Consider the following 24007-nt stretch of genomic DNA (forward strand, 5'->3'; position numbering starts at 1 on the left):
TCTTTTCTTGTTCTTTTACTCTGTAAATTTCAGGATGGGCTGAAGCCAATTGAAATTGCTGCAGTATTTGGTAAACAGGAAGTAGTTGAAATCCTTTTTCCTTCAACATCCCCCATTTCAAGTGTGCCAGACTGGAGCATTGATGGAATTATTACTGATCTAAAATCGAAAGTTCCCAAACAACCGGTGTGCAATTCGGAATCCCAGAAAAAAACTCTACGTTGTTGCCCCACTGCCCCCTACCGACAATCCCAGAAAAAAAGACAGAGGGAAAGAAGAAAAGAAAACCACTACTATCTCTCTCATATGTATTATTATTTTACAGATTTCATTCTGAAATACTTGATGCATGCATCAAGGTCTCATTTATATTTACGAAACTGAATACCTGCTTCAGGAAATGATTATTATTTAAGATTTATGATGTCAAATCTTCACTGGCACATTACATCAAATTGCATAAATTATTGAAACTGAAAAAGGAAGAACTTAAACTTGATCTTTTTCTACCAATCCAATATTCTGTACTATTTTGAATGCTTACATCCGCAGACAAAGGACTAGAAAGGATCAAAAGTTCTATTATTTAACTGAGGTCAAAGAAAATTATACATCTATACAGTTTGAACTGGTATTACCTGGATATGTAGCAGCGGGAGTTACAGAATTACAAGTGCCCAACATAATATCTTGTGAAAATCCAATGGGAGGCTTTCAAGAAACACTACTTTATAAAACTCTAGATAACAGAAGTTGTTTGTGATTCTACGTTCTTATTAATGATAGTATCAAATGTAGCTGTCAATTTCTGTTTTAATAAATATGATATCTGCTTCTTGAGTTAACTTGCCAACAATGACGAAAAGATACTAATCAAATCTTAGATTCTGAAGTCTTTGACTGCATTAAATACAATAAATATTTACAGAATCAACTCGATGCGATTATTAGTATTAGAGTCTTAATAATGTTGTCAAATTGCTTATTTTTTGCTGTACAGTTACATATTCATTGGAAAGTTGTGCAGAATCCTGCTTTGAAATATTAGTTGCAGAGTTCTGATTCACATGTCAGTAGGAATGATATGATGGGTTTATAGAGACATGAATGCATTTTGGGGAATCATGTCTAGTAGCTGGTTTCCTAGAAATCTCCAACAGCAAGGGTTTCAAAACTATATTTCTAGATGTGATGCAAGATATTTCTAACTGTTGGGCTTAAGTAGAGGTCAATTTTGCATAATATTATTGCTTTTTATTTGTTATTTTATTGGAAATTTTGTTGAAATTCTTCTAATCGTTCTGTTCATGTACTTGTTCCATTTTATCTTCAACATTTTTCCTCATCAATTTCTAGGTTATCTCAGGAACTTCATGTTAAGTGCCACATCTTTGCTTAACCATTCTATAGGCTATATTTGATAGTGGTGACTAGTTATTTTATGATAAATTTGATCTCATTTACTAACTCAAATTGACTTAATGGATAGATTAAATGTCAAGATAAAAAGACATTCTCAGATTGGAATGAATGCAGAAGAAAAGCAGTTGGTGAAACAGAATATCTTTCAGCAATGATTTTTTACATTATGGTAATTCCTGAACTTATAAGCACTTTTGATACTTAAGCATTTTGTTTGTTGATGTAGTGTTTGAGTGTTTCACTTATATATATTTAGTTTAAGATAAAGTCAGCCCCTTAGCATTTTTTCCTCATTTTATTCTTGATTTGCCTTTGCGTTTTATCTTGTCATTGATTGGGCGGAGATTTAGTGAGGTCTCTAGCATGAGCTTTTAAGTTAGGCTATCCTTTTGTAAACTACAAGTGGTGGTTTTATAGCATGGGTATGTAGTGTAGCATGCCGACCTAGTACCATAGTGGAATAGTTCAGAGGCTTGATACGGCACTATACTAACACATGGCACAGTTGCTGTGCCGACTCCAGCAGTGGACCATATGTTTGTGCATGGGTATACTGTACCAACTGACCTGTACAGATAAGCTACTAGAATGGTCCATGGTGCCAGGAATGCTAACTTTGGTTTGAAGATTATTGTTGGTTTTACTAGATTACATTAAGGATTCTAAGCTCTTTTGTGTTTTATGTTAGTGATCCATGACCATACTGAAATTGATGCACAATAAAAATGGTAGAAGCAAACAAGATGATGGAAGGAATGAGAATTTTGAGATAGATGCATAATTAAACTAGGAAGGAGAAAGTGAGAAACAAGAGTACTGTAGGAGATATAGGATATCTACGTGTTCTAAAGAATCCATGTTTAGAGAAAGTATTTGTCAGCATATAGTGTTTTTCACCCCTCAAATCCTGTTTTTGTTGTAATAAAATTTTCAACCATTTGTTGGTACAAGACTACAAGTATCATAAGTTCATTTTCTTTTTGGTTACTTCTTTAGTATGTCTATGGGAAAGAGTAGCACATATCCACTAACACCATGTTTTTGTGGCAAAAGCATAAATCAAATAAGCTAATTTGAAGAGGATCTAAGTTCTCACATCTTTGCAAGTTGATAATCCATGACTTAAATTGTTCATGTCACTTGATTTGAAATTCCACTCCTATAGTCATCTAACAGCCAAACCATGGATCAGTGACTTGCCACTCCACTCAAATGGCTGGTTATCAGGAGTTTTTCTTGTTCAGCACAGGCTTCAGAATTTTGGGGGCTAACGCCTTGACTATACCATGTTGGTCTTGTTTGAAAAAAATATCATATATCACATGACATGATGCTTTAAAAAAGGGGTAAATTGCATTCTTGCCTTGAAAGATCAACATAATTCCATGAAACAAAGTCAGCTTTCAATAGTAAAGTAATTTGTTTCCTCTCAGTTTGCTGCATTCCCATTCGAAAACAATGTATTACTGTGTACAATCAATGTGGTTGGTCTCTGGTCGTTAATTTTAGAATTTTCCTCTGTTACAAATGTGGTAATGAAAATGGATAAATAAATGTGTTCTCATTGTTGGGAGGTGTTCTCCATGTGTTTGTCTTAGCTATGACATTTTGAGAGACAATGAGAAAGAATGTATATCTTGAAAGAATTACAATTGAAGTATTGCCTGATGATATATGCGTAGACAAAATGTAAAGTTTGGGTTGAAACATATCTGAAACCATTTGAGTTTCAATGATTTCAGCTAATTTCATCCCTAGCTGATTAATATCAGTCTAGCTCTGGCCAGTTTCAGTTTTCTTAGCTCAAATTACCCAAGTACATGGCTGAAAACCTTATCTTATCATTTTCATTTGATTCATGTTTTTGCTTGATCTCCTTAGGAAGCATTGTTGCAATATTAAAATTGAATCTGCATGATTTAAGCACATCAGAAGCAAATAGCTATTGTCTTGCCAGAATTTCAAGGAAATGGAACATATATTTTTGTTTATTTTCTATTTAAGCTTTTAACTTGCCCAAACAAAACAAGATCATGCCGTCTTACTTTCCTTTCATTAAAACATTACAAAGTAATTGAAATGCACCATTAAGAATTATTTGGAAATGTTAAAAATTAGTTATTTCAACAATTTATTTCCATATATTTGCTATAACCACTAGATAACAAGTTACAATTTACATTTGGTATCTCTATGGTTTGCTAGCTTATATTTTCCAATTTTATTTTTCAGTTTCTGATTCTTTTTAACAATATTTTAGACTCGAGATTCAGGTCTGACAACTATACATGGCAACACAAAAAATGAATTTACTAAAAACTTGTGCAAATATAAACCAGCTGTTTTCTATCAATTTTTAAGATTTCCTAATCTTTTTGGTAAATTGGAAATTTGAGTTGAAAATAAAACAAATTTTCAAAAATTGAACCCATTCGACATAATTGTAGCAAGATCGTAAACTGAGCTCTTAAACTTTGCATGTAATGAATTGTTTTTCCTTTCTTATATGGTAAGAAGTTCGTAAATAATTGACATCTTTCATATATGAAATGAATTCAAGACATCACATGCCTTTGTGTCTTAATAACTCCATTTTTTATATGAATTTGTAGTAATTGGCCATGTTGTGATCTTGCTAATTGTGCTTACTGTAAGGAAATTGTAGAAAAAGCTTTTGGAGAGAATTCTTAGAATTTAAGTATTAGTTTGAGTCCTAGATGTTCCAATTTAATCATCCATTTTGAATACAAAATGTCCTTCCTAGGGCTAATGGAGCAGTACTGTACGATATGAGACTAGTTATGCATGTTTAAACTCCTTGTCAGTAATGGTGGCATGACATGCCTTACATTCACTTGCCTGGTCTAATTGTTTGACCCGTTGGATGTCATATGACAGCACTTTTGGCATGTTTTAATATTGATCAACACCTTAAATCTTTATTGCACATGTTTGAAGGAAAATGATCACACATAGTCTCAACATAGTTTAACGTTATCAAATATATAATTGCAAGGTCCATATTTTTTCTACTTATTATCTTTTTCTTTTCTTTTTAAATATCTAATTTGATATATCTAGGCTCTCCAAATTGCATTGAAAAGCATGAGCAGATATTATGCTCGCCAAACTAATGTAAACAACACTATACTTGTAATTGAATAGGATATTATATCTTAGACTTTTGTATGCAATCAAGATAGAATGACTAATTTGAATTATATTGACATTTCCATAATCATAATGATCCAACCTTTTCTCAATTATTTATTGATATAATCATTACAACCAAGGTGGTAGATCCATTACCGAAGACAAGGTTAATTTGGTATTTGCATAATATGTGAGCAATGTTGACCCATGCATGTATGCACATACCATTCTTTTAGTCACTCAGGAAATATAAGTACTGTTGCTCGTCTATGTTGGTATTTGTTGACTCAACTTGTGCAAACTTACTAGATTGCTATATTTCATATGCTGAATTGCCATAATTCCCATGAATGTATGAGTTTCATTGCTTGTCAGTCCTATGAGGCATGCATTTGGTTGTGCACTACAAAAGTGAGTGGAGCAAGAAGACAAGTTTTCTGAGTCAACTTCTTATTGATTATTATGAAAATGGGAAATAACTACCTCTATCATGAGAACGTTGACACCCAAACTCCACTATATTGGTCCCTGTACAGATGAACAAGAGGCCTTCTTTGTAACCTATTTCTGAGGACGTGCTATGGATACATGATGCCTTTCATTGCTGCTCCATTGGAAATTTCATTATTTATGATCCTCTTTTGGTATGGCTAAGCAAGCAGCCTGAACCATGCCATTAACAAATGGTGACTTCCAGCTTCAGCCTTCTTGCTATCATCAGATAATAAATAGAGATTTGGAGAGGATGGCTCCTGGGTTCAAGGTGCCAACTGACCATTTTGATAAATGCCTCTTGGTAGTCACAAGACTTGGAGAAGGTCATATTACTGACGATTACATGAAGTCCCTTGTGAAAACCCTTGAAATATGTGGTGTTAAGTGTATTAAGGCTCTGTTTGGGATTGCTGTTTATAGTAGAGCGTTAGCTAGTTGAGCTTTTAACAAAAAATTGTTTGCTATTTGGTAATTACATTTGTAAAATTCCATAGAACTTATACAATTATTTGGTAACCAAATTAAGAAAGTGCTTTTAGCATGACTAATTGACAATAAAGAATATTGCATAGTATTGTATAGTATAATATAATATATTATTATATATTAAAATGTTATTGTCTAAGTATAATAATATAATGTGATATGATAGAACATAATAATATATTATTAAATATTAAAATATTATTACATATTAAAATAACTTATAGTATAATATAATATAATATTATTATAATATAATCTAATACAATATTGCATGGTATTATACTATAATATAATAAGAAATGATATGAAATAATATAATTATACATTATTATATTATTATAATATTACAATACAATATAATACAATACAATACAATACAATGTGCTAGCATGGGTATTTTGGTAACTATGAGAATTTTTTTAAATCAAAAATAACTTTTCAACATCGACCAAGTGGAATTTTTAGGGGGAAGCTATAGAATGGAGTTTCTCCTAGGTAGACATTTTTTAGCTTTTCAAAGAATTAGAAAGCACTTCAAATTTTTTTACCAAATGCGACTAAATGGCTCAAAAGTGTTTTTGGAGGGTCAAAAGGCATTTTTTGGCTCTCCGAAAGTGTTCCCAAGTCAGGTCGAGTTAATTCGGCTGCAAAATTTGCTCCTTGAATATGGTGGAATATGACAACCCAGATTTGAATTGTCAAGGTAGTCAACAAACTTAACATATGTAGATTTAAAAACGTGCGACATCCACTAGCTTAACATTGAAAACAGGGGACAATAGGGGATATGGGCAGTGTGTTGCAGACCCCAGAAAATGCCATTGTAAACCGGCCCCGCCAAGCCAAATCCCTAGAGGCTCGACCAAGGCCAACCTCGGCCAAGGCCAAGACTCGGGCCAAATCCATTACATATAGGTCTGCCCAGACCTCGGCCAACCTCACCAGCAGCCGGCCCAATCCTGCGCAGACCACGCACAACGCCTGCGTGAGGTTCGGGGCCCTCGATCACGACCGCACCAGCGCGGGGCCAACCGCGCCCCTGCAAGCGTACTGCAGCGTGCGGGCCCCCATGCACGCGTCTAACAGCGCGTGGCCCTCCGCGCGCCTGTCCAACAGCTTGCGGCCCTCCGCGCGCCCGCCCCGCAGTGCGCGGCCAACCGCGTGCCCGCCCAACCCCTGAGCCGGTGATAGGGCGATATGGGTAGTGTTCTCAGCAGTGGAGTGGGATGAGGGATATGGAGGGTAGGATGCAAGAGTGGTGGTAGAGAGGAAGATGATAGGGATGGTAGTGCCACTGATGGTTGTCAGGGAGGCAAGCATCATGACATGAATGGCATTGCAGGAGCGAGTGGTAGTCTCCATTCTTGTTGCCTATTTCAAGTCTTGCTATTGGATGCAAAAGAGATAAATAATCTCTTGGCCGAACATGCAAGCTTCACTAAAACATTGTGAATGAGATTTCTGAGGCCCTAACCTAAGATCCTCTACAATGTGTGTTTTGCACTATACAAAGTTGTACAGCTCTGGATGGCTGTCACATCATCCAATCACAGAGACAGAAGGCTAACAAAAAAAATATTAGTGTATGGCATACCCAATGCGTCGTATATGCCACATAATGCTTGTCCTATTTGATAGTCATCCATCTTTGTGATTGGATGGCATGGAAGCCATCCAAGATTGTACCACTCAATGTTGTATATCACGCATTGCAGAGGATCTGAACTCGTGAGGCCCCTATCATTCAATGATCCGTATATGTTGTTGTTTCCACATCCATCAAGACTAGCTGATGTCATACTAAAATCATAGTCCATAGGCCTTAGCAATATCTTTTAAATATTTAATTTAAGCATGCATTTTTTAATATTTTAAACTGAATAAAAGGGTTTAGAAAGTTCAAGGTCCTGCTCAAAGCTCGAATTTTGAGTAAGTACCGAATTTGGGCTCGAAAGGCAGGCCCAAATTAAACGGATTAAACAGTTAAGCATTGCCATCTTCTAATCAGGCGGGCTTGTGCAGGTGTGAGGATATATCAGGTGGCAACATGGCTTTTTATGGAGAGACAAAGGTCTGTAGAGGTGCTACTGTCATATCAAACTGACTACAAATATATTTCATAGTGTCAACTAGGAATTTTCTTTCAATATCCGGGTGATACATAAACACAAGTGTTAGCTTGCAAAAAATATTGCGCGGGCAATTCACTGGTCCTGTTGTAGATGATGCATGAGCTCAAGCAGCATACAAGGGTGCACATGTTGGCATTACAGTTCCAAAAAAATATTAGGGTTGTAACTTAGACCTGTAGAGGGTTGTAGCATACAAGGGTGCAGCCAAACCCTACCTAGATCTGTAGAGGTTTGAGTTGTGACCCAAACCAGAATCCCAAACTTTTAGATAATTAATGGGTCGGGTCAGTAGATGATCCAACCTTATTAGCCATGCTTTGATTTATTGGTCTAGAATCATGGATGGGTTTGAAAAATGATCTATTTGGTTGTTGGTTTGTGTCATTGTTTCTTACATGATCTAATATAATGATATATTGGATGATCTATCATTGCTTGATTTGATCTAACCCTAAACTCGATACTTACAAACCTATCATTCATAGGTTTGTAAGTTAGGGGCTACAGCTAGCACTTTGTAAGTTGAACTCATAGTGAAGATTTAAGCCAAATCCTAGTCAATGACAATAGTGTTAACAATAATGATATTAGTGTTAACAATCTGCACTAAAACTCTCTTTTAGCTTTTTCCATATATTAATTTTTGTAACTTATGGCTGCCCTAAGAAAGATAGAATGAATTATTTGGATATTTTAATGAAAATAAGTATAATAAATAATGTATAATTCTTGAATATTACATCATACTCGAACTCGATATGGTTTGGATGACTCAAAGGTCAAAAATAGGCAGCTGCACATGAGCGGCAAATGACAAGGTTCTATATCTAAAACTATGATCAGAAGATTTTTATTTGATCTTTATCTGAGATTTTTATTCAAATGCCGTCTGTTTAGCAGTTGAATGTTAATTTTGCAAAGCACATCAGACTATCATGAGAATTAGCCATGGCCAAAGGTTTGGTATTGTATGTACAAAAGATGTTCATTACATGTGTGGGGACTGAAAGATAGGCTCAATTGCAAAAAAAAAAAAAAAACAAAGTTGGCCACAAGGGGGGGGTGATAGTTTAAGAAAGCAAGCCCAATAGCCTCATGCTTGAAACAAACTGGAAAAAACTGAAGATTTAACATTAGATGGTTAAGCAGTTTTTTGATATAAAATTTTCCTTGAGAATGTCACAACAGTTCATGAAGCATTGAAGTTTGTAGTTTGGCTGTTAATATAATATTATATTTACATTCTAAGGGCTATCTATAGTTCTACAGTTGAATATCTATAGTTCTACATGTTGAATATCTATAGTTCTACATGTTGAATAATATATCATAAATAATATTTGACTTGTGAAAATATATTCTTCTTGATTTGGAATGCCGAAACATTAAGAAAAATGGATAATGAAGGGAAGAAAAGCTTTTTCTACCAAACAGCCAAGATTGCTTTATTGATAGAATTACACATCAGGCTAGATTGGGTCTGCGATGCAATGGCTAACCTGTTAACCTACCGTGACACACTTATATCAAATCTGGCATACTTAGTCTGATACTTATCCAATTAATCTTTTGACAAATGTCAACCCACTTATTTAACATCTATTGAATCTATCGCTCTGCATGATATTCCATATATGCAACTTTTCGTATATAGTAGTTAGTGTCCACACACAGTTAAGCATGTCGGTGTAGAATCACATTCAAGTTTGGGTCATAACTATATCCACCTAACCTGCTCATTAAATGGGTCGATTCACATCAAGCAGGTCAAGTCTATAAACTTGAAAACTGCCCATTTCCTGAACTGGCCAATTTGTTTATGACCCAAACCTGCTGTTGCCATATCGAAACGTGCTAATGTGATCCCATGTTGGCCAATCGGTTGAAGGATTGCAACCCTTATAAACATTTCTGAAACTAAATTCTACTATTTACTTGCAAAACTTCAAATAACTAACAACATCATGTTAGTCAACCGACATTATCTTCCTAAGTGCCTTGAAATATCTATTTGCATGTGGGGGTTGATTTTGATATACCATATGAATCGACTGTTTAACTTTCTAAATTACTTTGGTCATGCAGGTCCACTTATATTTTATCTCTGTTGTCTTATTCCAAGTAAAGTGCATCTTGATCTTTTCAGTGAGGCTTTGTCAGACCATACATTTCTCATGATACATCATTTTTTTAACATCATTTTTTTAACATAATAGATGTATGGAATGAATGGGGGATACATCATTTTTTTTAACTGGGGATCTTAAGACTTCAATCAATGCTCATGATAGAACAAGCGTGTAATTGGATTGATCTATTATGTGCATTGTATCTTGAATATGTGTTTGTATGTCCACATAGATGTGTATATGACTGTATAAATAGATAAAAAATGGAGAACTCAAGCAAACTAGATGAAATAACTTGGCAAAATTTTCTTACTCTGCCACCAGTTTTCCACAAATTGTTTGTCACCACATCTTACTTCTCCATCATTGTCTCTTTCCTTGAAAATGCAATTTAATGCTTTAAACCTTCATCCTCCTACATATTGGGAAATAGTCTTCTTCACAACTGAGGTAGCTTTCAATTTTCACACGTACTCCGAGTCCTAAAGTAGGGTTAAAGCTATAGTCTGAGAAGGTCAATTAAGCGCATTGGAATTGAGGTGGATGAAGGCAAATGAATTGTAGTTTAGAGATTATGCTCATTTGGCAACAGAGGGAGTTGACTTTCCAAAATAGCATTTTGGTGCTAGTATGCTATTTGGGGTCAGTGTTCTCCTGTAATTGATGGCAGTGTTGTTGTCTTGAGATTGAATATGAAAATCAAGTTGTATCCAAGTGCTTACAAGTTATAATATTTGGACCCTAGAGATGAAACATGAAGGTCTGTGGCAAATTTATAGTTTGTGGGTCATTTCTTAGGAAAGTGTGGTCCTTCATAGCAGGTCAACCTGGATGAACGCGTACAGCATCTGAGGTTGGAGGCAAGTTTCATACTTTTTTGTCTGTTAAAGCTCAAGAGAACAGGAAGGTTGACATACAAGATGATTGAACATATTTGGAACAATTTTTGGGTCTGATACAGCAAACAACTATGTTGGCTATAACTTTAACATGGATTTCTTAATTTGGCCCAATGGAATTAACTTAAATTCATGTTTTGATTGGATATATCTCCTACCCCTTTATGGAATCCAATACAAGTTTAGTGGGATAGGTTTATTCATTCAATTGGTGACAGATGATTTTAATAATTCTACTCAAGGTTTTTGATTTCTTTTCCTTTTTTCTTTCTTTTCTTTCTTCTTTTCAGCTCAACATAATGAGAATGACAAATTCATGAAGGTACAACTGATATGTAACTAGTTATATGGAAGGACACGATATATGCAGCATAATTTCTCTTTGGGGCTTACTTCTGTTACCCTCTTGCCTGTTTTTGCTATTAGATATGTAACTAGTTATATGGAAGGACACGATATATGCAGCATGGTGTAGTTCTTGTACCTTACACATTATTCACACAAGATCTTTGTTATATTTTAGTTTTGTTGGAGGTATTAGTCAATTTTTTTTACTTCAACTTGCTTCTATATTTTCCTTCCTGGTCTTGGTGAAATACTTGTTATGGAAATTAAAAAGGGTATTCAACTTTGCGGATTTTATTTTCATATGCATCGTAAGCTTTCTTTTTTCTATATGATTACTTACGTTGATAGATTTTTACGTATAATTCTTTTTGTCGTGTACTTGTGAATTTTTTTTTGCATCAATATTTTGGTGGACATTAGCTATAGCAACCACTTAAAATAGTTGTTCTTTGGCAATTTCCATCCATCTCTTGAATTTATTTTTCCCCTACAATCCCGATTCCCGATCACATTCATCACTTAAAATTATCAGCAGTCTTACAATGCATAATAATAGTGGCAATGATTCTAATTGTGCAATTATATAATTATTGATGAACTCTATTCAACAAGCATCTTTATGTTGTGTGTATTTAGCCCCAGGCTTTGTTTTGGCCTGCTGTACTTGTAGTGTTGTCTCAGAAGCAGCAATATTGCATCTTGATTCTCTTTAATTGTGGTCTTCAAGTTGACATGATATTTTCTCCTCTTTTCCTTTTAATGATCGTTCAAGCTGCCTAAACTGCAATTATGTTTGTTTTCTTTATAGGCTTCACATCTAGGTTTCCAGGAAGTTTAATTAGAAAGAATGATTAGTGGAGTAAAAGATATTGGGCCTTTGAGCTTATTTAAATTTTGCAGATTATAGGCTGACACTTGCTTTAAGATCTTGTTCTAAATCATATGTCTGGTGAAGAGTACAGACAAGTGGTTTGATACAGACGCCAGAACCCGTGGCAGATATTGCTTCTTTGGCAACAACTGGTATAACTTATTGTTTATTATAGCTTGCATAGAGATGGCATCCATACTGAATTTCTTATATAATAGTGCAGAAGATGGACAACTACCTCTTGAAGGTACAAGGAAGTCAAATCTGAATCACATGCCCTTAATCTTGGTTCTCATAGATGCGGCAGATCTTTTGGATTGACATAGGATAAGAAAATTATGTAAGTAATGGATGGGGGACGAAGAGATGAAAGGGCAAGGAGATTGGGAATATAAAAGGATAGGAAAAAGAGGAACACCGACACAGTCAGGAAAAAAGGTAAAAAAAATTTTACATAAAAATTTCAGACATGCATTTAATAACTTGTTAAGTTTATGAATGGTGGAGATTCAGTAAATATTTTACAAAAATCTAGCTATATATGCTTCATTTTTGCCATTAATAATCTGATCAGACTGCTTGTACAACTAAGGGAAATTGGTGAAAGAACAAGCAGGTGGATGAGTTGAATGCTCATGCCTCGATTTGTATACATCTTAAGATCTATAATAGAAATTAGTATCATAATCTTAAAGTTAAAACTCAAATTTTATTAAGAATGCAAAACTTCTTTTTTGGAGTTATGAATCTGAGGACACATCCGTGTACCTGCATACTTGTGACATACAACATACACATGCATGTGCTTGTTTTACTTGTGCATATTTACAGCAATATGTTTACAAGCATAGGTATGTATTTGCTATATGTTTACAGACATATGCATGTATTTATTTGATCTTTATCCTAGACTTTGATTCAAATGCCGTCTATTTAGCAGTTGAATGTTAGTTTTGCAAAACACATGAGACTATCCTGAGAATTAGCCATGGCTAAAGGTTTGATATTGTATGTACAAAAGATGTTCATTACATGTGTGGGGCCTCAAAGATAGGCTCAATTGCAAAAAGTTGTTGGGGCGGGAGGGGGTGGTGGTAGTTTAAGAGAGCAAGCCCAACAGACTCGTGCTTGAAACAAACTGGAAAAAACTGTAGATTTGACATTAGATGGTTAAGCATTTTTTTGACATGAAGTTTTCCTTGAGAATGTCGCAACAGTTCATTAAGCATTGAAGTTTGCAGTTTGGCAGTTAATATAATGTTATATTTACATTCTAAGGGCTATCTATAGTTCTACACATGGTCTGCCGTATCGATCGGTACGGGTCGGTACGGGCCGGTATGTACCGGTACCGGACAGAATCGGTACGGTACAGCCAAGGTACGCGGTACCGACGTATAGGTGGGCATCGGTACCGGTACAGTACCGAACCAAATCGAGCCGAACCGGTACTGTACCGATGGGGCTAAAAGCTAAAAAAATATTGGAGCCGGTACGGACTGGTCGGTTTGGGCCGGTACCGGTTCGGTACGGGCCGGTACGGGCCGGTACGCATCGGTACCGAAGTATGTTGCTGTACCGTACGGTAGGGTCCGGTATCGGTATGTTCCGGCCCGTACCGACCGGTACAGCAGACCATGGGTGCAGCTATATTTTTCGGTTTCGACTATTCGCAATCCGTACCGGTCGGTAACGGCCGGTACCGGCTCGTACCGAACTGATACTGGACCGTACCGACCTTAAATTTTTTTTGGCTTTTGGCCCGAACCAGCCGAACCGGTACAGTACCGGTTCGGTTCGGTATGGTATGGTACCAGTACCATTCTGGTACCGGTGCCCACTGGTACGTCGGTATGGTCGGTACAGCGGACCTTGGTTCTACATGTTTAATAATATATCATAAATAATATTTGTCTTGTGAAAATATATTCTTCTAGACTTGGAATGCCGAAACCTTAAGAAAAATGGAAAATGAAGTGGGGAAAAGCTTTTTCCACCAAACAGCCATGATTGCTTTATTAATAGAAGTACAAATCAGGCCAGATTGGGTCTGCGATGCAATAGCTAACCTGTTAACCTACCGTGACACACTTATATCAAATCTAGCATACTTAGCCTGCTGCTTACCCAATTAATCTATTGGCCAATGTCAACCCTCTAATTTAACATCTATTCCATTGTCTGCCGTACCGGTCCGTACCGGCCGGTACGGCCGGTACGTACCGGTCCGGTCTGGGATCGGTACCGGACCGGTACCGGTAGTTTATTGTTGAAAAAACGGTATGAGACCGGTACGGGACCGGTTCGGACCGGTATGGAACCGGTTCGGACCGGTACGCCACCGGTACGGACTGGTACGCCATCGGTACGGACCGGTATGGGATCGGTTTCGTACCGGTTCGGGCTGCCACCGGTACGCCGACTGGTACCGGTACGGCGGACCTTGATCTATTCAATCTATCGTTATACCTGATATTCCATATATGCAACTTTTTGGATATAGTAGTTAGTGTCGACACACAGTTAAGCATGTCGGTGTAGAATCACATTCAAATTTGGGCCATAACTATATCCACGTGACTTGCTCCACCTGACTTGCTCGTTAAATGGGTCAGTTCACATCAAGCAGGTCAAGTCTATAAACTTGAACACTGCCCATTTGCTGAATTGGTTCGCTGGGCCAATTTGTTTATGACCCAAACCTGCTATTATCGTATCAAAACGTGCTAATGTGATCCCATGTTGGCAAATTGGTTGATGGATTGCAACCCTTATAAACATTTATAAAACTAAATTCTACTATTTGCTTGCAAAATTTCAAATAACTAACAACATCATGTTAGTCAACCGACATTATCTACCTAAGTGCCTTGAAATATCTATTTGCATGTGGGGATTGATTTTGTTATACCATATGAATCAACTGTTTAACTTTCTAAATTACTTTGGTCATGCAGGTCCACTTATATTTTTTCTTTGTTCTCTTATTCCAAGAAAAGTGCATCTTGATCTTTTCAGTGAGGCTTTGTCAGAACATACATTACTGCCTAGTTGCCATAATTAAGCTCGAAGAAAGTCGAATCTCAATTGTATTAGCACCTAAAATCTTATAGAATGAGTAATCTCAACTTAAGCAAAACTTTCTTTCTGCTTTCTAAAGAATGGCTTTCTGGGAACTTATATTTTTGCTCATAAAAGTAAATAATAGACATTTGTATAATGGATTCTTATGTTCTGCTTATCATTGTGGAATACGTTCATATGAGTATGTCTATTGATTTTTTCCTTGGTTTTGTAGTCTGTGCAGGTCATTTTGTTAGTACCAACTACATCAAGCACTATGCACTTCGTAATGCATAAAGTGACAGATTACACTATTAAATTTTTTTTCTCAACATGAGTTTTACTTATGTGAGTTCAGTCATGTTTGCTAGGTTTGTTGATCACATAATTCAATCATGCCAAAAAGAAAGTACAATTTCCCATATTAGCATGAAGCACAAGAAACATGCATTATTGCAAGTGGCTGATAGAATGGGGGTGTATTATTGGTTCCTCCTGATAGCTAGTCAGGGTAACACAAATGGCATGAGTTATCAAACTTGCCTAGACAGAAAGAAGTTCTGGTAAACCTTTCAGATCAGATATGGTATTTTTTGTCCTATGTGGTTTTTTCTCTTTGGGGCTTACTTCTGTTACCATCTTGCCTGTTTTTGCTATTACATATGCAGCTAGTTATATGGAAGGACACGTTATATGCAGCGTGGGGTAGTTCTTGTACCTTAGACATTATTCTACAACAGAGGATCTTTGATATATTTTAGTTTTGTTGGAGGTATTAGTCATTTTTTTTTTTACTTCATCTTGCTTCTATATTTCCAGCCCAAGAAGGTTTCACACAATGGCTTTACACCATTGATGATGTCTGTTCTTGCAGGCTCACTGCAATGCATGGAGGAACTGATCGAGGTAAACAGCATGAAGAGATTATATGAAAGTAAGCCTGGATCTTTCATCATCTAAATGACCATAATGTTCACTTAGGAGGGACCACAAAGAACTTCAGGAAATTAAGGAATTTATAAGATGATATGCTATTCTTAGGATATTCATTGAAAAAATTTTGGAGAATTTCACACCTTTGGCCTGGCATCTGCCTGCTTTCTAATCAAGTGGCTCAGAAAAGCCCTATAAAAGAATCGTCAATGTAATATCATTGCTCATGAAATTTCTCAAACAAATTATAAAATGTGGTAGGACTACAAAAAAACAAATTTTATCAGAGAGAGCAATGAGACCTCTCACTTCTGAGATGCGAAGAATTCTTCTAAACAATTTATTATGTATTTCTGTTCATGTACGCGGGCGCTGATGTGAATGGTGATATTTCCATTGGAGTAACTCCCTTTGGATTGGCAGCTTGTGGTGGCTTGACTGAGATTATTAAATGCTTACTGAAAGCTGGGGCTGATGCAAATATACCTAATAAAGTAAGTGCTCATATCTTTGCCTTGTTTATTTTTCTGGCTGTTTTTAGCTCTCTAAAATTCTTATATCAGTTTAACAGAAGCCACAGAAAGCAAACGTGATGATGAACTCCGTACTGACTGCAAAGTAAATACTAGCATGCCACACTGCTATGCTGTAGCTTTGATGTCATTCTTTCTCTTTGATTGATCCTCAGAATGTCCATTCTATGAACTTTACAATGCACGTGGGAACTTTCTCTTTTTATATTGTCATCTCACAAACTTCTTAGCCAACAGGGTTTACACAAGAAATAGATGTCATGTACAACATACCATGAGGTGGTATAAAAGGTAATGGTAATTATTGGCTCTATGAAAAACTGGTGTGTGGTGCCAATTGATGGAACGAAGTCAGCATCATTATTGTCAAAAACTCGAGCGCCAAGAACAATATGTTTTCATTTTTGGGAGCCCGTGCGATCCGAATCCTGGATTTTTATCAACAAGGGGACTCCACTTTAAGTTGATTCCTCCTCCCCCGCCCTTTTCCATTTTACTCCTGCAACTCCCTTGTGCTTGAATACCAGCAGAATACTAACATGTTGAGAAACATTGTTGCGCTGTACAGAGTGTAGGATGATGTTGCAAGCCTTATGAAACTCATCTTTCCCTTGTTCTTTTGCTCTGTAAATTTCAGGATGGGCTGAAGCCAATTGAAATTGCTGCAGTATTTGGTAAGCAACAAGATGTTAAAATCCTTTTCCCTTCAACATCCCCCATTCAAGTGTGCCAGACTGGAGCATTGATGGAATTATTACTGATCTAAAATCGAAAGTTCCCAAACAACTGGTGTGCAATCCCGGAATACCAGAAAAAAAAATCTACGGTGTTGCCCCACTGCCCCCTACCCACAATCCCCCAAAAAAAGACAGAGAGAGAAAGAAGAAAAGAAAACCACCACTATCTCTCTCATATGTATTATTATCTTACAGATTTCATTCGGAAATACTTGATGCATGCATCAAGATCTCATTTATATTTACAAAACGAAATACCTGCTTCAAGAAATGATTATTGTTTAAGATTTATGTTCTCAAATCTTCAGTGGCACATTACATCAAATTGCATAAATTATTGAAACTGAAAAAGGAAGAACTTAAACTTGATCTTTTTCTACCAATCCAATATTCTGTACTATTTTGAATGCTTACATCTGCAGATAAGGCACTAGAATGGATCAAAAGTTCTATTATTTAACTGAGGTCAAAGAAAAATATACATCTATACAGTCTGAACTAGTATTACCTGGATATGTAGCAGTGGGAGTTACAGAATGACAAGTGCCCAACATATTGGCTTGTGAAAATCCAATGGGAGGCTTTCAAGAAACACTACTTTATATATCTCTAGATAACAGAAGTTATTTGTGATTCTATATTCTTATTAATGATGAAGTATCAAATGTAGCTGTCAATTTCTGCTTAAATAAGTATGATATATGCTTCCTGAGTTAACTTGCCAACAATGACGAAAAGATACTAATCAAATCATAGATTCTGAAGTCCTTGACTACAGTAGCTACAATAGACATTTACAGAATCAACGCGATGCATTATTACTATTAGAGTCTTAATAATGGTGTCAACTTGCTTACTTTTTGCTGTACAGTTACATATTCATAGCCAAGTTGTGCAGAACCCTGCTTTGGAATACTAGTTGCAGAGTTCTGATTCACATGTGAGTAGGAATGATATGATGGGTTTATAGAGACATGAATACATTTTTGGGAATCTGGTCTAGTGGCTGGTTTCCTAGAAATCTCCCACAGCAAGGGTTTCAAAACAATATTTCCAGATGTGATGCAAGATATTTCTAACTGTTGGGCTTAAGTAGAGGTCAATTTTGCATAGTATTATGGCTTTTATTTGTTATTTCCTTCCAAATTTTCTGATTCTTCTAATCGTTTTGTTCATGTACTTGTTCCATTTTATCTTCAACATTTGTCATCATCAATTTCTAGGTTGTCTCAGGAACATCTTGTAAAATGCCACATCTTTGCTTAACCATTCTATAGGCTATATCTGATAGTGGTGACTAGTTATTATATGATAAATTTGATCTCATTTACTAACTCAAATTGACTTAATGGATAGATTAAATGTCAAGATAAAAAGACATTCTCAGATTGGAATGAATGCAGAAGAAAAGCAGTTGGTGAAACGGAATATCTTTCAGCAATGATTTTTTACACTATGGTAATTCCTGAACTCATAACCACTTTTGATACTTAAGCATTTTGTTTGTTGATGGAGTGTTTGAGTGTTTCACTTATATATATTTAGTTTAAGATAAAGACAGCCCCTTAGCATTTTTTCCTCGTTTTATTCTTGATTTGCCTTTGCGTTTTATCTTTTCATTGATTGGGCTGAGATTTAGTGAAGTCTCTAGCATGAGCTTTTAAGCTAGGCTATCCTTTTGTAAACTACAAGTGGTGGTTTTATAGCATGGGTATGGAGTGTAGCATGCCGACCTAGTACCATAGTGGAATAGTTCAGAGGCTTGATACGGCTATACTGACACATGGTACAGTTGTTGTGCCGACTCCAGCAGTGCGCCATATGTTTGTGCATGGGTATATTGTTTGAACTGACCTGTACAAATAAGCTACTGGAATGGTCCATGGTACCGGGATTGCTAACTTTGGTTTGAAGATTATTGTTGGTTTTACTGGAATACATTAAGGATTCTAAGCTCTTTTTTGTTTTATGTTAGTGATCCGTGACAATACTGAAATTGATGCACAATAAATCACCTTTGTTGCTAGAGATAGCCGGTTAGCAAAGCCAACAAATGGTTGAAGCAAACAAGATGATGGAAGAAATGAGAATTTTGAGATAGATGTATAATAAAACTAGGAAAGAGAAAGTGAGAACCGAGTGTACTGTAGGAGATATAGGATATCTACGTGTTGTAAAGAATTGGTGTTTAGAGAAAGTATTTGTCAGCATATAGTTTTTTTTACCCCTCAGTTCCCGTTTTTGTTGTAATAAAATTGTCAACCATTTGTTGGGTACAAGACTGCAAGTATCATAAGTTCATTTTCTTTTAGGTTACTTCTTTAGTATGTCTATGGGAAATAGTAGCACATATCCACTGACGCCATGTTTTTGTGGCGAAAACATAAATCAAATAAGCTAATTTGAAGAGGATCTAAGTTCTCATATCTTCACAAGTTGATAATCCATGACTTAAATTGTTCAGGTTACTTGATTTGAAATTCCGCTCCTATAGTCATCTAACAGCCAAACCATGGATCAGTGACTTGCCACTCTACTCAAATGGCTGGTTATCAGGAGGTTTTCTTGTTCAGCACAGGCTTCAGAATTTTGGGGGCCAACACTTTGACTATACCATGTTGGTCTTGTTTGAAAAAAATCGCATATGTGACATGATGCCTCAAAAAAGGGATTAATTGCATTCTTGCCTTGAAAGATCAACATAATTCCATGAAAAAGTCAGCTTTCAATAGTAAAGTAATTTGTTTCCCTGTCAGTTTGCTGCATTCCCATTCGACAACAATGTATTACTACTGTGTACAATCATTGGCATTGGTCTCTGGTCGTTAATTTTAGAACTTTCCTCTATTACAAATGTGGTAATGAAAATGGATAAATAAATACGTTCTCATTGTTGGGTGGAGTTCTCCATGTGTTAGTCTTAGGTATTACATTTTGGGGGAGATCGAGAAAGAATGTATATCTTGAATATCTTGAAAGAACTACAATTGAAGTATTGCCTGATGATATATGCGTAGACAAACTGCGAAGTTTGGGTTGAAACATATTTGAAACCAAGGTATGCCGAACCGACCCATGGTTGGATCGCACCGATTGGTTCCGTATTTGTCTCGGTGCGAACCGGGCCGGTTCGCACCGGCCCAAACACATTTTTTCCGCGTGCCCACGCTCGGGGAAGAGCGTCCGTGCACGGGGAAGAGCGCCCACACGGGCTCTAGTACCGGTGCGGACGCGCGCGGACGCGTAGTGATTTTTTTTTTTAAGCACATCAGAAGCAAATAGCTGTTGTCTTGCCAGAATTTCAAGGAAATGGAATATATATTTCTGTTTATTTTCTATGTAAGCTTTTAACATGCTCAAACAAAAAAAGATCATGCCGCCTTACTTTGATTTCATTAAAACATTACAAAGTAATTGAAATGCACCATTAAGAATTTTTTGGAAATGTTAAAAATTAGTTATTTCAACAATATTTTTGCATATATTTCCTATAACCACGAGATCACAAGTTACAATTTACATTTTGTATCTTTATGGTTTGCTAGCTTGTATTTTCCATTTTTATTTTTCAGTTTCTAGTTCTTTTTAGCAATATTTTAGACTCGAGATTCAGGTCTGACAACTATACATGGCAACCCAAAAAATGAGTTTACTAAAAACTTGTGCAAATATAAACCGGTCGTCTTCTATCAATTTTTAAGATTTCCTAATCCTTTTTGTAAATGTTAAATTTGAGTTGAAACTAAAACTATAATTTTCAAAAATTGAACCCATTCGACAGAATTGTAGCAAGATCGTACTTTTAAACTTTGCATGTAATGAATTGTTTTTCCTTTCTTTTATGGTAAGGAGCATGGTTTGCCGTACCGATTGATACGAGTCGGTACGGGCCGGTACGTATCGGTACCGGACGGAACCCATACGTAAATTATATTTTTTGGTTCCGACTATTCGCAACCCGTACCGGTCGGGACCGGCCGTTACCGGCCCGTACCGACCTCAATTTTTTTTTGGCTTTTGGCCCGAACCAGCCGAACCGGTACGGTGCCGGTTCGGTTCAGTATGGTACCGGTACCGTACCGATATCCGTGCCCACCAGTACATCGGTACAGTCGGTACAGTAGACCTTGGTAAGGAGTTTGTAAATAATTGGCATCTTTCATATATGAAATTAATTCAGGACATCACATGCCTTTGTGTCTTAATAACTCCATTTTTTATATGAGTTTGTACTAATTGTCCATGTTGTGTTCTTGCTAATTGTGCTTACTGCAAGGAAACTATAGAAAAAGCTTTTGGAGAGAATTCTTAGAATTTTATTTTTAATTTGAGTCCTAGATGTTCCAATTTCATAGAGGATTTGAAGTATATTAACATTTCCATAATCTTAATGATCAACCTTTTCTCAATTGGTCGTTGCAGCTCCATTGGAAATTTCATTATTTATGATCCTCTATTGGTATGGCTAAGCAAGCAGCCTTAACCATGCCATTAACAAATGGTGACATCCGGCTTCAGCCTTCTTGCTATCATCAGATAATAAATAGAGATTTGGAGAGGTGGGCTCCTGGGTTCAAGGTGCCAGTTGACCATTTTGATAAATGCCACTTGCCATTCACAAGACTTGGAAAAGGTCATATTACAGACGATTACATGAAGTCCCTTGTGAAAACCCTTGAAATATGTGGTGTTAACTGTATTAAGGCTCTATTTGGGATTGTTGTTGATAGTAGAGGGTTAGCTAGTTGAGCTTTTATCAAAAAACTGTTTGCTATGTGGTAATTACATTTAAAATGCCATAAAACTTATATGACTATTTGGTAACCAAATTAAGAAAGTGCTTTTAGCATGACTAATTGACAATAAAGAATATTGCATAGTATTATATAGTATAATATAATATATTATTATATATTAAAATGTTATTGCATAAGTATAATAATATAACATGATATGATATAACATAATATAATATAATAATATATTATAACATATTAAAATATTATTTTATAGAATAGTATAATATAATCTAATAAAATATTATTATAATATAATCTAATACAATATTGTATGGTATTGTACTATAATATAATAAGAAATGATATGGAAAATATTATTATATATTATTATATTATTATAATATTATAATACAACATAATACAGTACAATGCAATACAATGTGCTAGCATGGGTATTTTGGTAACTACGATAATTTTGTTAAACCAAAAATAACTTTTCTACATCGGCCTAGTGGAGCTTTTAGGGAGAAGCTATAAAATGGAGTTTCTCCTAGGTAGATATTTTTTAGATTTTCAGAAAATTTAGAAACACTTGAAATTTTTTTGCCAAATGCTACTAGATGGCTCAAAAGTATTTTTGGAGGGTCAAAAGGCATTTTTTGGCTCTCCAAAAGTGTTCCCAAATCAGGCCGAGTTAATTTGGCCGCAAAATTTACTCCTTGAATATGGTGGAATATGTCAAGGTAGTCAAACTTAACATATGTTGATTTAAAAATGTGCTACATCCACTACCTTAGCATTGAAAATAGGGGACAATAGGGCGATATGGTCTGACCTCACCACGGCTTGAAGAGGCTAGTGGACAGCCAGGCCGCCAGCCCACGCCGCGCCAATGCGCGACACACGCACGTCTGCAGTATCCTGCACACATGCCAAGGGCGGGCACAATAGAGGGTGATGACAAGAGGCACCAGCCCATGCGCGCGCACAGAAGGATGACTGCGAAACGCCAAGGGGCACGGCACAAGGCCGGTGCTTGGCCGAATGGCACAACGCAATAATCTCACATGCGCATCACCTCACCAACGCTCGGGTGCATCATAAGCCCGGGCAAGTGGACCAAGGCCGGTGCACCACCAGACATGGGCTCGACTGTACCGAGCTTAGCCGACACGTGCGCCTAGTCGCATGCAACATCACCGAACCGAGCGCAATCAGGCCATCCAAAGGGGGCGCCGGGCTAAGCCAAAACACATCATACACTAGTTGGCCGAGCCCGACCATAACCGCGCGCGCCCAGCCAAGCACAATCAAAGGGCCGCTCACTAGCAGGCGCAACTAAGGACCCATGCGTGCTCGGACAGCACACTTATCTCTCGGCCAACACAGCAGAGGACCAAGTCAACAACAGGCTGAGTCAAGTGGTAGCCATCCGAGCGCACATATAGGGGCAATATAAGAAAGTACTCATGCGTAATCCATGGAGGTGTCCAAGGGCTCTTCCATAGGAAACAAGCTGGGAGCAGCAGCGGCCTAGATGCATCAGGACGAGAGATCAATGAACCCAGGGAAGCCAAGTTAGCGATCCGCAGGACAATCAACAGCAAGGGCCACACCATGGCCATCCAATGACCAAGTCCCGGCTAGCCAAGAGCGCAACAACTTACCAGATCGGGAGCCAAGCAGGGACAAGTGGCAGCGGGTGAACGGGACACCCACCTCGGCCAACCAGGCAACGCATCCCGTATGTCCATCATCAGGAATTTCAACATGTGAACCGCAAGGGAATCATACTTAGTTTGGATCCCTTGTGCGGCTGAATAGGGAGTCTTTTGAATTTTGAATTGTTTCCGCCAATAAGCCAATTGTGGACATGGGCATGAGGCCTATATAAGGGAGCCATCAGGGCCGAGAGGGGGGAGTCTAGAATTTGATCATTGTAAGGGTTTTAGTTCTCTTAGGAGAAGGTCGGCCGCAAGGCTTGGGCTAGGGGTGGGTAAATCAACTTCCTCTAGATTGTATTAGGCTATCATGAACCCTTCCCGTTCTTGCTAGTGTAAGTGTGTG

The 24007-nt window shown here is 37.0% G+C and overlaps 1 protein-coding gene across 36 annotated transcripts in view; it reads left to right on the plus strand.

The window, feature by feature from the left end:
* The window catches only part of LOC120105337 (uncharacterized), a 67058-nt gene that overhangs the window by 5456 nt on the left and 37595 nt on the right, over positions 1–24007 (plus strand). For 10 of the 36 annotated variants that reach the window (XR_016400164.1, XR_016400188.1, XR_016400185.1 and 7 more), the window contains exons 4-6: positions 34–15561; positions 15667–15770; positions 15873–18659. Coding sequence is in view for 4 of the 36 variants with exons in the window: in XM_089930075.1 (XP_089786201.1) it covers positions 15887–15932; positions 16334–16425; positions 18558–18659 (240 nt within the window). In the remaining 32 variants the exon portion in view is untranslated. Of the gene's footprint in view, positions 1–33; positions 15562–15666; positions 15771–15872; positions 18660–21623; positions 22138–24007 lie in introns of those variants that run through there. The other 26 variants (XM_089930075.1, XM_089930078.1, XR_016400186.1 and 23 more) reach the window with 25 other exon arrangements.

The sequence above is a fragment of the Phoenix dactylifera genome, chromosome 4, assembly GCF_051530095.1.
Source record: "Phoenix dactylifera cultivar Ajwa chromosome 4, Ajwa_hap1_PhDact_Kaust_v1.1, whole genome shotgun sequence".
Classification (NCBI taxonomy): Eukaryota; Viridiplantae; Streptophyta; class Magnoliopsida; order Arecales; family Arecaceae; genus Phoenix; species Phoenix dactylifera.